The 18,090-nt window shown below is 40.9% G+C and overlaps 1 protein-coding gene across 2 annotated transcripts in view; it reads left to right on the top strand.

The window, feature by feature from the left end:
- LOC145404493 (transient receptor potential cation channel subfamily A member 1-like) overlaps positions 1 to 11,755 on the top strand; it is a 74,074-nt gene extending 62,319 nt beyond the window's left edge. For both annotated transcript variants that reach the window (XM_080276053.1, XM_080276054.1), the window contains exons 2-6: positions 4,572 to 6,567; positions 7,765 to 7,933; positions 8,362 to 8,574; positions 9,006 to 9,289; positions 10,238 to 11,755. In XM_080276053.1, the coding sequence (XP_080132179.1) occupies positions 4,572 to 6,567; positions 7,765 to 7,933; positions 8,362 to 8,574; positions 9,006 to 9,289; positions 10,238 to 10,385 (2,810 nt within the window). In that variant the 3' untranslated portion in view covers positions 10,386 to 11,755. The remainder of the gene's footprint in view (positions 1 to 4,571; positions 6,568 to 7,764; positions 7,934 to 8,361; positions 8,575 to 9,005; positions 9,290 to 10,237) is intronic.
- The last annotated feature ends 6,335 nt before the right edge of the window (positions 11,756 to 18,090 follow it).

Here is an 18,090-nt window from a genome sequence, read left to right as displayed (position 1 = left end):
TCATTTACCCTAACTTATCCTATCCATCCAACCTAACCTATCCTATCCTATAGCAACCGAAAGCTAGTATAAATGACCTGGTTGACCGCACAGTATAGTAGTACCGACTGTCTGAATAATTTCACCAATTATAAACACAAACCTGGAATATGTATTATACACAAATCCATCAATAAATCGTTAAATTCTACAGTAATGGTAAACCTATAGGACCATAACGTTCATGGATTTCATGAATTTTAACAAGACACGTAAACAGATTAATAAAAGTTGACATTTAATGTACGTATTTCTCTCGCGAATCAATAATAAATTAACCTATCTTGAGTTATCACGTGGTACTGGTAACATGACAAAATTCGCTGCACAATGGCAAGCTGTGTGGGACGCAATTTTCAATGTAAACACGACTACTGTAATTTAAGGGAAATGAAGTTGCGTGCAGATGCTTGAGAAGGGCACAGAAGACAGCAGTGATTTACTTGACCAATACAATGCACAGGTCATTGCTTCAATTAAAAACTGAAATCCATAAATGCACACTCCCGAAGGTTTTGCAGTACGATCCGTTTCAAGACCTACCTTTCATATAACCACACCAATCAAATCCTTCGCTACAGTGAGGCCTTCTATATATCAGTCTTGTTACCAGACGATTACATGCACCTTATATCGACAAGATCCCGCGTGCTGAAGATATTACTATCAAACTAAGGATTTCACCAGAGCATGATCACTAATACTTCCTATTCTTCTTGTGTATTGACTGTTGAGTGGCTTTAACCACTAACCAGTATGCTTGTGACGAAGACAGCTGTATATGGAAATTAACCTCAGGGGCACTCAGTCAGGCATTAGTTAATTAATACTCACTTTTTGCTAATATTAAAGAGCATTCACAGTACTCCGACTGAAAGTTTTGTTAGTAGCCCGCAAGTAAATTACGTACTTTTCTTCAGCCTCTCCTGGATGTGATCGGATCGTCGCCAAACTAAATAAAAACTTCCCGATTTAATACTCCCTAAATTATTCATAATCTGCTTTTATCATTCCATTTTATTTACTGCATTGCTTATAATGTAACCGATATAAGAAAGCGCTGACACCAAGTATAATAATACAATAAATTAATAAATACCTCGCAGTCCCTCTACATGTATGGGCTACGAACAGAAATCATATACTGTATGTTGTAACAGTTGTGGTTACAAGAATAAGCATGATATTGCGGACAGCTTCACTACTTTGGACGTAACACTAGTCAGGAATTTAAATCTCTATCTGGGAAAATATGAGAACCTTGGACTACATTATCCGTAACCGGGTGAGTACGCTACGAAAGATAACGTTTTAAATGGCTCTCGATATTTCCTAACACTTCCTCTGCAATTTTTTTTGCACATCTCAATATTATCTTAAAGTTAGCCTACTGATTGAAATTATGTCGATATCAAAATACACATGTTATAGAAGGGTGTTATGGTGCAATATGCACGATAAAAAAAAAAAAAGTGCTCTGAAGACTCGAGAGCAGCTCAGAACACACGATCCATTGCCTTATAGGCTATAGCCACTGGTTGAAGTTATACTGAAGGGCATAACAGAATGACCAGCTACGTCCTCTAAACATTTCCGGCTATGGATAGTAGGATACTCGTTTGGTTGAGGATTCCCAGACATTTCCCCAGCGATCGCTTGGTAACAAGCTCTACGAAATCTATGCAAACAAGAACACGGTTACGTAGAAGCATGTACTGAAATTTGTTAACTATGTGCATAAGACGTGTGTGTGTGTGTGTGTGTGTGTGTGTGTGTGTGTGTGTGTTTTGAAGCCTCTATATGAGTATTTACGTATTCAACCCTCGCTTTGTAACTGTGTGGAGGCATGTGACAGAGAACAGGTGTGTGTGTGTGTGTGTGTGTGTGTGTGTGCTTTATGCTACGTGGGGTTGTGATGTGAACGTACTCATGAGTACGCAAAAGTATTTGAGAGAAGGGGGGGGGAAGCGGGGGGGGGGGTGCAGGGGATGGCGCTGGGGGAGAGCAGCGATGGTGAACAGTACTGTGTTTGTGTGTGTGTGACCACCTGACGCTCTTTGCAAGGTTGTTAGGGACGCAAGGCTGGTCAAGAGTTAACATTCCCATGATCCAAACGCCGCAACTATCCTGTTTATTCTATTCCAACCAACGTCACACGATTTCATACTGTTTCCGTGACTCAGCTGAATAAAATCGTCTGGTTAAACAAAAAGCTTGCGGCCAGTATTCTCTTTGGCGATTTATTTTATTACACCTTACTGTCCTTTTCGGTTACCTAAATCCTAACAATATTGCCATACTCAGCAAAATTTAACGTACGAAAGGATATCACCCAGCCATATCCAAAAATAACTAAGAGGTGTTAAGAGTTTCCTTCCCCGATGAGAATACGGACCTGTGACTCCCTTAACTACATAAAATCATCTGGTGTTTGCTAGAATTAACACATATTCCTGTGACTCCCTTAACTGAATAAAATCGTCTGCTGTTAGCTGGAATTGAACACATATTCCTGTGACTCCCTCTGCTGAATAAAATCGGTTGGCGTTAGCTGGAATGGAACACATATATTCCTGACTCCCTCTGCTGAATAGAATCGTCTGGCGTTAGCTGAAATTCAACACACTCCTATGACTCCCTTAACTGAATAAAATCGTCTGGTGTTGGATGGAACTGAACACATATTCCTGACTCCCTTAACTGAATAAAATCGTCTGGTGTTGGCTGGAATTGAACACTTCAGTTGTCTCAGGCTCCATATTCACTCAGCTGAATAAAATCGTCTGGCTGACTGACTCTTGCTGTACTAGAAACATATACCAGAGATGTCCAACTGAGGGGGTTATTTCAGCTAAGAGTAAGTCGTAGCAGCCTTAACTTGGTCACCATCAAACTTCTGCATACTACCTTAACTGCCCAGTAGGTAAGCTACTGTTCTGGCCGCTTTTGCCACCACTTTAATTTATTATGATGCCAAAATCTCATTATACATGATGCAGTTTTCATTTTACTCTGGCTATGACCGGATGATACACACTTGATGTGGTGCTGTCTTCATTTGACACCACAGAGTTAGCTGCTAACTGGTTTCTTGTAGTTCAGGAAAAAAAAAAAAAATTACTACATTAGATGGCAACTGTTTAACCCAATAAACATCTCGTGGTTTTGTAGATTACGATATTCAGATCGGATGTGGCCCATATGGATTTGCATCTATGCGATAGTTGAAGTTTACTTCTCAAATAATGCATCTCAGAAGCGAGTAAATGGTCACTTACTTGTACTTTTTACCCCCGAGACTCGATTTTCATAATAAGGCGTTACAGGACTGGATGATTGATACCCATAACAATTTTGACAGTGAAACTTGGTGTGTATTTGCCCCAGACTCTTAAACATTCTTGTTATCAGTTACTTATTTCCTTGCAGCAGGCACTGAAAACAAAAATGTTGACATGGTACGTGTGTAATGCTTGTGTCGTGGACCGTTTTGCCTTCCCACCACGACTTAGTCTTCGGAGGTGGATTCATTAAGGGACTTGAGTTCAATGTCAGTCCACCACGCAAGCAAATTCAATAAGTCTGTTTCTTAACTTTACAAGACTGGTGACTAAAAGCTTATACCTGTATTTATTTACTATTTACTTTTATAATAAAGCTCTATCATCATTCATCATATATAACACTGGTAAATGTAAACTTGGTTGAAGCAGTTAAAGTATTTATTCACATTAAAGCTCACAAACCCTTACACACTTCTCCATTCAACTCTGTTATCCATAACTTTCTCAGTATGTTCCATGCGACAGTCACCTCACACCCACTCCACACAATTTTTTTCTGGTTCTTCCAATTAAATAAATACACACACACACCGCTCGCTGGTGCAGTGGTAACGTTCTCGCTTGCCAACTGGTGGACGGGAGTTCGCGCCTCGCTCAGGTTGCGAAAAGTTTCACTGACGAAGTGGGTGGTTACTGTCCCCCTGGAGCAAGGGGACGGGTGTGTGCATGTGTGAAGGTCACAGCCTTGCCCTTAGATCGGACTATATGAGCTCTCAGCTCCCTTCCGGGAGGGCAAAAAGCTGACGATCACGACCATCAAGTGATCCTGACCGACCTGGTGAATTACACACACACACATATATATATATATATACTTTTTTACCATGGTCACTGCACTTGGAACTTGTGGATATTTGGGGATATAAACTTCAACTTTTACTCTACCATCTTTGGTAACTTATGTTCAATTTACAGCTTACTATCAAAGTGTATCAGCTACTCTTGTAAAAGCAAGTACAGTAAGCTGGCATGCAAACCCACGATTGTACAGATACACATGAAATTGCTTCAGATGGGTTAGAATAGAGATAACATGGAAGTGTTCATTACCTAAAATCAAACGGAAAGGAACAAATACCTTTCCCCCATTTTCAGCCTTCTGTATAGCTGACAAATATGTTTCTAATTACGAAAATGTTAAGAGCCTGGCAGATGTGACAGGTTTATTTATGATAGTTTCCTTGGCAGGTGTTGTGATGGTGGCAGATTTGGAGAACCAGAGGAAACCACTAATCTCAACAGCAGTGGAGATGAAGGAAGTGCAGGCAGAATCACTGGAGAAGGTGCTGAGTCGGGACGCTGATGAGGAGCTGCGTAAATTGGTTGGCCGGGTGGGGCAAGATGCAGTGCTTCGGCCAACTCCATCCCGTTCTGGCCACCCCACCACTGCACTTCACATGGCAGTGTCAGAAGGAGCTGGACGTTGCCTCACAGTGCTGCTGAACCCCCGGCCTATGCAGGACATCCTGGATGCACCCGACCACGATGGCCAAACACCATTACTACTGGCTGTTGCTCTGGCCAATCCTGCACTGGTGCGGCTGCTGCTGGATGCTGGGGCAGACCCCAATGCTCGTAATGAAAATGGCTACACACCACTCCATGTGCTAGCTCATTCACTAGACAAAGGCAAGCTCCCAGAGGATGACCTGCTAAAGTTGACAGACATGTTGCTAGCACTGAGTGGTGTGGATCTGGAACCTCATGCTGCCCTAACACCACTTGCTACTGCTGCCAGCAAACTGCCACAGGGGGACGGTGCTCCCCGCCGAGGAGGCCTATTGGCCTTCTGCAGAAAACTGGTGGAACATGGAGCATCCTTGCATGAGGCCACAGGTGAAGGTACTGTGGAGGAAGTCTTGCAGAGGAAGCGAGCCTTGACATCTGTGTTGATGGGAGAGCGCCACCCTCCTCCTACAAGGCCAGCTCATTCACAATTTCTTGACTTCATCCTTGCTGATGAAAGTGGCTCTGATCTGGAAAATTTTCTGAGAGGGAAGTCTCAGAATGAGGCTAAAACAGCTGTCAGCTCACGTCTTGGAAAGAACACAGTGCTGTTCACAGCAGTAGACAACAAAAATGAGTCACTGGTAAAAACACTGCTGAAGTATAAAGCAGATCCTTGGGTGATGGAAATGACAGAGGAGTTGCCTCTCCATCGTGCTGCTGCCCACGGTCACCAATCTATTTTTGACCAACTAATCACCAGGATGAAGGGAAGTGACCGGACAGTAAATTTACGTATTCATACAGTAAGCCTCATGTTGAAAATGATGGAAAACTGGAAGCGTGATGAGAAACCTTCCATGGATATCAACCATGCTGCTTGCTTCTCCAGGTTGCTAGAGCCAGATGTGGAGCTGGATGTGAACCAGGAGTGGAGAGGAAGGACAGCTGTGCATGTTGCTGCTGCCTTCAACAAGCAAGAGGCTGTGAGTGAACTGCTGCAGCGTGGAGCCTACCTTGGAGTGCGGCCATGGTTAGTGGAGGACAGGCAGGCTCCTACAATTTTGACTACACTGCGACCAGCCACCCTAGAGGCAGCAATGGATGGCTGCATCAAACACCTGCCTCAACAACCAGGTCAGGCAGAGGATGAAGCCCTCACTAACCCAGACTACACCCTCCTTCTTGACTATCGCTTCCTTTTACCCCCACCAGTACAGCAGAGCAAGCACAGTCCCAAAGGCATCAGTGAAGTTGAGATGTTGATGGACATTAACCGCAGCAGATATCACCGGCATGTTATCACCCACCCACTGGTCCAGACACTGCTGTATGCCAAGTGGCGCAAAGCACTACCATTTTACCTTCTTAACCTGGCCCTCTATTTCCTCTTTGTTGTCATCCTCACCATCTTTGTGTACAATCTCAAGGACCTGAGGATGATGGAGACCCGTGCCACCAACCCAAACCGTACCATCACCTCAACAGACACCCTGGAACAAGACACTGAGGCCAAGCGCACCACAGTTAATATCCTCATGGCCATCCTGCTGCCCCTCACTCTGTACATGTTGGTGCGAGAGATCTTCCAGGTAATATTCTCCCGTCTGCAGTACCTCAAGAACATAGAAAACTACCTAGAATGGTTCCTCATCATAGCAGTGCTCATCCTGTGCTGTGCCACCCTCACTGTTGATGCAACCACCCACTTAGCAGCTTGGGCAATGATTGTTGCTTGGTGAGTGACTTAGCTATGTTTTACTTCTATTCTTATAATTACATTACTGTGCAGTATGTCCTCACTATATGACGATGATGTGCTCTAAAATACTGTATTGTAAATCTTTCTATATAAAGTATTGTAATGTACCTGGTGCTGTGAATGGCAGTAAACCAGCAAATCAAACTTAGAGGTAGTGGTAGAATTTCTATAATCAATACAGTATTGTAAATGCGTAAACTACTGTGGACTTACTAAAAAAAGTTAAAAAAATAAGAAAACTTATAAGGAGGACTAACTAAACAGTACATGACATGTTTTGAATACTCATGTATTAAAGTATAATGATGCAGGGCACTTATGTTCCATTTTGTTATTTCTCTTACATCCCTTATGTCTCTTCATATGACACATTTATACTGTCATCTATGATAAGTATTCAAACTACAGGGTGAGTAAAAAAATCTTAAAACATACAGGAAAGAACATATCACAGGGTGTATCCTTAATATGATGTTCATGCTGTTCAATGTACAGTACCTGGCACCTTTCTCAGTCTGTATGAACACAACCAGCATGCACAATGTCAATGCACTCCTCCTCTGACACTGCCAGTATGTCACCATAAACCTGCAATAAAGTAAAACATTACTGTATACTGCACTCATTCCTCTGAGATTTCAGGCTTTTAACTTACACTGTATGATGACACTTAAGTAGTATAAATATAAAATGTGGGAAAATTACAATGCAGTATGAAAAATATCAAGGAGAAGATGGTAAAAAGCCTCTTAAGCTGTTAATAATATGATGCAGTCTTGTATTACTGCCGGCTTAGGAGACTTTCTAGCAACCCTTCCTTACCAGTTCATTTCTACATATGACATACAAAAAAGATTTGGGACAAGGTCATAGAATGTGACATCAATGTTAAGGAATTGAACAGAGAAGCTGCTAGAGATTGACCAGTGTGGAGAACCACCACTTGGTGACCAAGATGGATACCAGCAAGAATGTTGGAACTTTCATAAATGGCTGGAACCTTCATAAATGAACAAATAAATGTTCTCTTTTACAGGGTGTCCTGCAAAATTTGTTATTACCTTCAGAAGGTGCTTTTGTGACTAATACTGAATATAAAATACAATTTCAATCTCTCTCTCTCTCTATCTTTCCAGTCTTATAACAGTTGTATTATCACTTTTATCAACACAGGTATGAGTTTGTGCTGATCCTGGGGAGAGCGCCACCCCTGGCCTTGTACATCACCATGCTGCGCCATGTTTCCCTGAACTTCCTCAAATTCATCTTCCTCTTTGGGGCGCTCATCCTCGCCTTCACCATTAGCTTTAATATCATTCTCCAGAACTCAGGTGATGGAGAGGTGGGTACATTTGAGGAAAAGAGTTCATCTATTTTACTATGTCACTTTCACACTTACTGAACTGGAAGGGTTAAAGTTCCACTACTTCCTTTGAAGCTCATTTGTCAGTTCCCCAATTTTACAGGAACAATTATATGAATGAAGTTTTGATAATATGGAACACATTCCTAACTTAAGAACCATATTCTGAGTGGCATAGGAGGCTTTGTAGCACATCTTCCATAGCTGTTTATTTTACATATTGCACCTCTTGTATGCTATTCATGTCATTTTAACATCAACATAGTTTGCACCAACTACATACAAGAGATTATTGAGGTGTAATGTGCAGAACAAACTGCAAAGGAAGAGATGCTATGAAACCTCTTGTGCTGCCTACAGTACATCCCTTATACTGTCATGTGGACTATAATAATTTTCATGCACAGGACAACCCAGAATTCCAGGACTTTGGCTCAACGCTGCCCAAGGCAATTGTGATGGCCACAGGAGAGTTTGAGTACTCTTCACTCAGCGAGCAGTTTGCACGCAACAGCTTCATGTTTGCTGCCTCAGCCATCCTTATCTTCCTCGTCTTCCTCTTCCTCATTTTTCTCGTCCTTATGAATGTGATGAATGGTCTGGCAGTCACAGACACCAAGGTAAACATTTTGATAGTGCTGCCCATCATCCAACAGTCAGGACATATTTCTTGCACTTCCATCCCCTTAGCTATCAGTCCACTTAGTTGTCCATGTGTAGCATATTTTAAAGTTTATTAACCCTTTGAGATTTTCGGCCCTTCACTGATTGTGTCTGTACCAGATTCAGCCAGGTGCACATAGAGTGTGCAGTAGTGCAATATATATATATCTCTAGTAAGGGGTTGTTTTAGGACATTCAGCTAAATATACTGTGATTTCTTGAAACTCTTAACTTGTGTCATACATCCTACACAATGAACCACCCACTGTACCACAGATTCTGCATTCAATTATATCTGTAACCAGAAAGACTGTTATACTCTCATTTCAATCACAAACCCTATGATCTGACCTAAGTGTTATACAAGTGCTCCTTAATCTCTCTACAGGACATAATGGATGATGCCATTCTCTACTCTCTCACCTCACGCCTTGAGCTGGTCTACCTGATCGAGTCACTCTTCCTTCAGTGTCCCCCATTCCTCAAGAATCATTTAGGCTGTGTCCAGCTTCTCACAGGGTCAAGTAACTCTCAACGTCTTCTTGCAAAGATCAACAGAACTAATAAGAAGCAGCGACTGTGGGCAGGCAAAATCAGTGAAGACCCAAGTAAAAACAATGAGCATAATTTATCACCCAATAAACTGGATGGCAACACAGTTGAATGCTTAAGGTAAGAGTTGAATCATAACAAATGGCTGAAACTTAAAACTACATACTGTATAGTGGTATGCAAGCTGTGCTGACAAAGGTAACTGCATTTACTACCACTTTCCAGTGTGTGTGTGTGTGTGTGTGTGTGTGTGTGTGTGTGTGTGTGTGTGTGTGTGTGTGTGTGTGTGTGTGTGTGTGTGTGTGTGTGTGTGTGTGTGTGTGTGTGTGTGTGTGTGTGTGTGTGTGTGTGTGTGTGTGTGTGTGTGTGTGTGTGTGTGTGTGTGTGTGTGTGTGTGTGTGTGTGTGTGTGTGTGTGTGTGTGTGTGTGTGTGTGTGTGTGTGTGTGTGTGTGTGTGTGTGTGTGTGTGTGTGTGTGTGTGTGTGTGTGTGTGTGTGTGTGTGTGTGTGTGTGTGTGTGTGTGTGTGTGTGTGTGTGTGTGTGTGTGTGTGTGTGTGTGTGTGTGTGTGTGTGTGTGTGTGTGTGTGTGTGTGTGTGTGTGTGTGTGTGTGTGTGTGTGTGTGTGTGTGTGTGTGTGTGTGTGTGTGTGTGTGTGTGTGTGTGTGTGTGTGTGTGTGTGTGTGTGTGTGTGTGTGTGTGTGTGTGTGTGTGTGTGTGTGTGTGTGTGTGTGTGTGTGTGTGTGTGTGTGTGTGTGTGTGTGTGTGTGTGTGTGTGTGTGTGTGTGTGTGTGTGTGTGTGTGTGTGTGTGTGTGTGTGTGTGTGTGTGTGTGTGTGTGTGTGTGTGTATCTAATGTTTTTAATTTTATTCTTGGTGCAACCAGATGATTCTATTTAACTTAGGACAGACTTCTAGTGAGGAAGGAGATAATGAAGGTTACCTCTAACATTACCAGTTTTTAAAGTCTCTCCAAAGCTAAACAAAACAGTCTGGTGACAGCAATAATGGAATATGAAATATCTCATCAGTGTGAAGTGGTTAATACTGTCCATTTTCCTCAACTCCACAGGAACCACCGGCTGAGTCATCTGGAGGCTCTGGAGGCAAAGGAACAGCAGCGTCACACTAACTCCATGGTGCAGCTGGAGGCCATGCTACGGCATGTGGTGGAGAGCAACCCCGCCATCCTCCAGCGGGTGGCAGTAGTGGGACAATAGGAGTCTTCATCAGCTGTACACTTTTATGGCCATGTTCTGTGAAATGAGGGAAAATTAACACAGCAAATAATGGTTGTTAGAACATCCCAGTCAGAATGGCAGCATTCCATAGGTTTCATCCCTGTAGAGTGACTAGAAATTTTTTTTTTTATCATTTAAAGCCAACAAGGGGAGTAAACTGGTCATCTACCCCTAAATATACTGGACTACAACAACCTAACCTCTGCCCCATCATACCAAAGAAGAGCATGGAACTGGCTGCTAGGAGTCACCCACCATTGGTGTGTGGGTGAGTGTTCATTCCTATTCCTAGATTTCAAGAAGGGCTTGTGCTCGTGGCCTAAACTCATCACAAAAAATATGTTTACTACAGTATACCATATTTCCGATTAGTGTTAATTATGAATATGGTTCCATAAAGTGGAGGACCTTTGATTTCACTGGGTAATTTAACCTAATTCAAAATGCTCATTGTTTCAGTTTTATGGTCTGAACAGCTCTGATGATGTCTCACAAAAACCTCAGATCTATAAAAGCATACCTGGTATATACAGTACAGCATAAAGCTGTTAGATTAACTTGGAATTGTATCTCACTAACTGCTACTGTTGGAAGTAATTTCCATTAAGGTATACTTTCTCAAAAGTAACACTGTGATTTTAACTCATAAAAATGAACTAAACTAACATTTAGTTGGTAAATATCAATACTGTACATCATGCCATAACTGAGCAACTTATTTTACATACTGTACTGCTGAATTATTAATGTCTACCAAGCCAATGTGTCCTAGTGTACAGGTGAATTCACAAGGATATGGTGCAGTGGGTGACATATTGTGAAGTATATGACAAGAGTTATGGGTGTACAGTCATAGTGTACCTCTAGTTAAATGGCCTAAAACAACCACTTAACAGTGGCCAGATTAGAGTACAGTGTTACTAAAGTATTCCTTCTGTGTGTACAAAGGCTGATTGTACCAGGAACTTTTGAGTTGAACCGTACTTACTGACTCACCACACTGTGATACATTATGTGCTGTTCTTCAGCAGCAGCTACATTTGGTTGTAATAAATACAGTATCAACACTATGTAAGTGGGCATCAAAGTGCAGGTACTTAGGGAGATATAATGTATTCATGTTTACGGTACAATATAGCAATTTATTTTTAATTATGTTTTGTACAATGTTTGATCAATCTTAATTGTAAACTGTACTTAATTGTGGCAATTTTGTTGAGGCTGTCCTCTTACAATGATCAAGATGGTGATGTTATGACAACTATTGGTGGTAAATAAAAATATTGATTAGATGATGAACCAGTGGTTAAAAAAAAAAAAAAAAAAAAAAAAAAAAAAACAACAAACAAGTGAATACAGTACAAGAGTGCCAGACATGTGGAGTGGTAGAGCAAGATTTTGGAAAAATTTGTTTTATAGTACATAGTTAATGCAAGTGAGAATGTAAAAAGAAAAAATTTATAACAACAGTAACCATACAAGAAGACATACGTAATTATAACTGGAGACTTCCAATCTGTACTAAAAATAAGGAACAGAAGGAAAAAAAAATTACAAATTTTGGAAAAAATAAATGACGCCAAACAACAGAAACCACCAAACATACTTCTACAGCCATGCTACTGTAAAGGCAACACCTCCATTATCCACCTGATCTTATCTAAATGAATGAAGGTAGTTTTTATGTAGGTTTCATCAAGAGGGCAAATAGCTACCATGGGTGTATTTTGTGCATTTTTTTTTTTTTTTTTTTTTTTTTTTTTTTTTTAATACGTGAAGTGGAGTCATGATTCCAGGGACTTGAATGATGTGTGAAGGACTGTGTGGCTCATTTCAGTCAGGATTCTGTCGACAGTTCTCCCTCATTCATGCTTTGTCTTTCCTTATATTTTTGGATCCTATCTCACCTCATCCTTAGGTGAGAAGAAAGGTCATGATGATGATGATGATGATGATGCAAGCAAACCCATGTGATCCTGATGCTGGTCCCATGCAGTGTACTCAAGCATTGTGTAGTATGTGCTCTTGTGATGCTTTCAAACTTTATGCAGCTATATTGATTGACTACTAGCAGTTCCCATGATATCAGGTTTGTAATCTTTTTCATTAAGGAGGCTCCACAGCACCTTACAAGTTTGTTTTTTATATCTGATGTGGAAAATTTTCCTGTATGTTATTTATGCAGTTTGTTGCTACAAAAGTAGTTCCTCCTTCTATCAGGTTGTTTCTTGCTCTCTGGACCCAATCTCACCTCATCCTTTGGTGGGAAAAGAGGTCTGGATGATGATGATGATGATGATGAGGATAAGAAATATATAAGAGAACATTAAGGTATAATATGGAAAATACTAGTACCTGATGCAGTACATTGCTACCAAGTACTGTATGCCAGAAAGCCTCATAATCAAAGGAAATTACAGCCTTTTGCACACTGTACATGGTTAACTAACTGGTTGTGATGGAGAGCATTGAGCTGTTAGTTCTTATTTAAAGTTGTTCCATTATTAATTTCATGGTGAATTAGCTCTTCTCCATCATTTTACATTGCACGCAGTTCATAATAATGTTCCTTGTTAAATTCCTGATGAAGTAACACCTTTTCTTCTTTTTAAAAATTTATTATAGAGGTAGCTACTTCAAAGTCAGAAATTATTATTATTGTTGTTATCATTATCACTATTACTATTATTATTATTGTTATATCCTTTACACCATGAACAAGAAGCATGTTTCACTAAAATTGGCATTTTGCCAGCAAACACCCTAGACTTAAATTTAAGAAAGGACTGACTGCACAATGAGGCATACGGGAACTGTTGAGCCAGTCTTAATGCATTCCTTAGCTACTAATTTTATTATTTTTGTAATACCTCAGCTTAGTACTATTATTATATAGCTTCTTGCTAGAGAGAGGGCTGGTTGTTTACTTGTTACTAGTAGCTATGGGGTTTGTTATTTCATGTCAAAGAAATGCATACTTTATTGTCTTTTATTTGAGTACAGTACTTGCAAAATTTTCTTTCTGTGAATTAACGATCAAGTATTACTGTATGCATCATATGACAAGATCTGTGTATGTGATTCTCAATTGTATGCAACCCCTCTCACCACAATACACTCAACTCATGCAACTCACTTTCACAACACAAACAATCCTTCTTCATAACCTCAACAAAATATCTCTGAGGCCAATTTTCTGCATACCACCAGGTTCATGTTCAAATGACCCTGGGGCCACAAAAACACTACTGTTAATAATTTTACATTCTAGCAATGTGCCTGGTGCTGTGCCTAATGTTGCATTTAGGGTCAAATTCTAAGAGGCTTTGTGGATTTCATAACACCTCTTCCTTAGCAACATATTCTGCAGATTAAACCTCATTATTGTCTTGTATGTTGTTAATGAACGCTATGTCAGTATGGTAAATAAGTCACGAGAATGTTAAGGTGTAATGTGCAAAACAAACTGCAAAAGAAAATGTGCTATGAAACCTCCTATGCCGCTCACATTACAGCTTTTACACTTATATACACTAGATAAACAATAAGATATGATTCTGAGAAGCAAACAGAATTCTAACAGTCCAGCATCCATGAGTGCTCTGTCTTGTGAAATGTACTGCTTATAAATAAATCCATACAGAATTTAAACACACATTTGTATGTATAACCTTTGATGACCTGGATTAGTACTGTACAGTAATCCCTTTAATATCCGAACGCCCAATATCTGAACATCCCCACTAACCGGACATAATCGTCCTGGGATCCAATATTCCCAAAATGGGCCAAAAACTGTAAAAAATTCGAAAAAAATCTGACTTTTTTCCCACCCGTAATTTGAAATTGCCGCCTGGCACCGAACAGCTGTTACACCATGGTCTCTTCACCCCTTCCTTCCTCCCCCCTCCCCTGTCAGGGTTGCCATTTGGTATTTTTCATTACCAAGTGTGGGCCAATTTGATAATGAAAAATTCGTTTGGTAATGAATCAGAATAATGCATTACCAAATGGATTTTTCACATGTATGAGGATATACAGGATGGAGATGGTGGATTGTTTGCTCTCTCTGATTAATCTGCTACCCTAGATAGCATGAAAATAATCAACATGGTGTTAATTATAAGGAGAGTGATTACATGTATTTCCACTTGTATATATAATTAGTGAAGAATAAATGCTAGCTTTACGAATTTGGTAATGAAAAGTTAAATTTGGTAATGAAAGTTGAGGAGATTGGTAATGTGTTTGTTGCGATCTGGCAACTCTGTTACCCCGCCATCAGTCACAGCCTAACTCTGATCGAGAGCAGATGCTCATAGCAGTGCAAGCCACAGGTGCTTGTTTTTTGTGAATAAACAGTGAATAAACTGCAATACCTCACCACTAGAACACACAGGAATTTACAGTGTTGTGCAATGTTAAGAAATTAGAATTTAGAATGCAGGGGATTAACTGTGGACTGCAAACTGGCGGTTCAAACCAGCCCAGAAGCCAGCGACTTGTAAGTACAACCCAGAATGTTTAATATTGTATAAACTCACCTCTAAACCTTATTTTATGGTTCTTTTGCATTTATTTCAGTCTTTTATGTCCCTTATTGGAGTGATTTGGGTCTTAAATAGGTGCAATGCATGTCCAGAGGGAGTTGTATAGGTGTTTCTCTGAGTTAGGGTCCATACGTACAAGTCCATAAGCTGGGGCCCAATATCCGGACAGGACCACTATCCGGACCTGCCTATGGCTCTATTATGTCGGATATTGGAGGGATTACTGTATCTTTAAAAAGGGAATAGCTTATATTAAATATTAGTAACTAAGTACTGTATACTGTATTTAACTCCTGTCCTGTGATGTTATTTGTGCTATATTAATTTTGCTACCCCTTACCAATTTTATTCACCTCATGGGAGAATTTATGCTGGACTAATTTGTTACAGCCTTCAGCAACTCCTTCACTACCAATATCTTCCCTATGCTAAAAATAATTATGTAAACATATTAAGAATAATATACAGACATATGACACAAGCATCAGTATTCAGCCCCTCCATTAGTGTCCTATCACACTCTGGTTAAAAAAAAAAAAAAAAAAAAAGGCTACATATGAAATTAATTAAGACACAGGAATAGACTTCCCATGAAATACACAAAGAAATGTCAAACTAACAATGGCTTAAAAGAGAAAAGAAATTAGCAAACAAATCCAAACCTTATTAAGAAAATCAACCCACTTCCTATGTCAACTCTTTAGGAAAATAGTTTTGATGTGAGCAGAAAATTTTAATAATGGTATACTGTGTGGCATATGTTTTTCAGGGTTTTATGGTGGCTACATTATTGATGAGGAATGTTTGAATTCATTTTGTTTCATTTTTAAAGGCTCCAACATGCTTCCATGTATTAGCCTTTATCACCTAACGGCAGTAGTAATTGTTCCCTGGGCAGTCTGACCGAATAGTCCCTAGTCCCTAAGGAAGGCCACGGCCGAGACCGGGCTTTCCCACTGAGCTCTCAAGGAGTGTATGTTATGTTGCTGGCACAGGCAATTGTGTGCAGTCTTTCATAATGTACTTAATAGTATGGGATGCTGTGTTGCATCCTGGATGGGCATTAGGGACAGAGTCATCCAACCTCTTCAGATAACTCAAGCCCCGGCCCCTCACATGGCCTGAGAACGTAATGGCAGTTCTCCACACTACTTTATCTCTAGTGCTCTCTCTGTTCAGTCCATTATCCATAAGGTCACTCTCAATGACTTCATCCCTGGTCTTTTGCAGTCTAACTCTGGCAACCCTACTCTCGACATTCACACCTCTCACCCTCCACACCAAGTTGTCATCCTCCATTCTTTCCACATGCTACAAGGGTATTGGAAATAACTCCAACTTGTGCAGTTTGTACTTTTGTACTAAGTGGGTGCAAAAGAAATGTAATGGTATTAGACATGTGCTGCAAAATAATGTAGAACTGCTTTTGAGTGTGTGGTATGCAAAGGAAAGCATACAGGGGAGAGGCAGGACAGGATTAATCTTGCTGGAGAGTTTCTTTGTGTGTGGAGGTTTGTTATTTGAGGGACATGATACTGGTAGGTGCTGGAGCTGGCTCTGTAACAAGGGTAAGGAGTGACTGTAAGGAGTTTAGAGAGGGGTTTGCCTGACATGGAGAGGGCTCTTCCCAGATGCTACAAAGTCCTTGTATGCCACACATTAGGAATGTGGTGCTATGAGACAGTGAGACTTGGGTAGAGAAGGAGAGGTGTATTCATGGGCTCAAATGCACAGAGAAGTGTCATTAGATGGATGGACGCCCTTGATAAGACAGGGCCTGGGGAGGTGAGGATTGCAAATGAAGAGCCAAGACCAAACTTCCAATCACATGCAAAGATGCTCTGGCACACCCCTTTTATCTATTGTGGCATCATTCCCTACACACAGGCATAGTGCCTACAAACGCAAGGAAAGCCAAAATAACTCCAATTAATAAAGGCAGAACCAAGGGATTAGCAAAAAACTACAGATTAGTTGCTCTAACCTCACATAGTAAAATTTTTTGAAAAAGTTATGAGAAATAAAATCAATGCCTTCCTCGATGAAAGGAATATCTTCAATGCTGGCCAACATGGTTTCCGTAAAGGAAGATCCTGTTTGTCCCACCTCCTCCACTACTTAGCAAAGGGCGACAATGTCAACACTGCCCTCCTCAATTTCATTAGGGCATTCAACAAGGTTAACCGTGGTATCCTTCTGCACAAGCTAAGAGACCTAAGCATAACTGGGAAATAGGAGTGTGGATTCCTAACTTCCTTACAAGAAGATCCCAGACCACTGTTGCAAATGGAGGTATATCAGCAGAACACAGGGTTGTGAGTGGTGTCCACCAAGGTTCTGTTCTAGGGCCTCTACTGTTCCTAATAATGATAGGGGACATCACCAAAGAAACTGCACATTCCACACTTGCCTCATTCGTTGATGACACCAGCATATGCAAAAGTATTGGAGCTAGTGAAGATGTTGATTTTCACCAAGAGGACCTCAACAAAGTCTACAATTGGGCATGGGAAAACATGACATTTAATGACAGCTAGTTCCAGCTGCTCAAAAGTGGTACGGTACCAACAAAGAGATCCTCAGCAACACTTCGCTGCTCACAGGTGAAAATGAGGCAGCAAGTGCCTTGGGGTATACCTACGTAATGACACCGCTTTCAAGCACCACACAGAGCAAACCATCAAGAAGGCCATAAAAATAGCTGGGTGGGCCCTTACAACCTTCTATTCCTGGGAGGAGTGAATGCTGACTCTGTGGAGGGCACTTGTCCAACCTGTCCTGGACTACTGCAGTCAACTATGGTCCCCCCCACAAGATTATGGACATACAGGCCCTTCAGTCTGTACAGAGAGCATACACCTGGCATATAAAGGGCATGAAAGAACTCTCCTACTGGGTCAGACAAAAAAAAAAAAAATAAATAATAATAATAATAATAACTAGGACTATACTCTCAGCAGTGACGTAGAGAGAGATACATTATCATCTTCACATGGAAGGTCTTTGAAAAACTGGTACCCAACCCTTCCAACACCAGTGAGGTGGAACCAAATTTTAACAAGAGGGCTGGTCGCAAGTGTGTGAAAAGTCCCACTATCACACGCACCACCGAGAAGCAAGCCTCCCATCTCATC

This window comes from Coenobita brevimanus, chromosome 63, assembly GCF_032717465.1.
Source record: "Coenobita brevimanus isolate Jiangsu-jjx chromosome 63, ASM3271746v2, whole genome shotgun sequence".
Lineage (NCBI taxonomy): Eukaryota > Metazoa > Arthropoda > Malacostraca > Decapoda > Coenobitidae > Coenobita > Coenobita brevimanus.
Note: the sequence above shows the minus strand (reverse complement) of the source record. Positions and strands in the feature narration are given on the sequence as shown.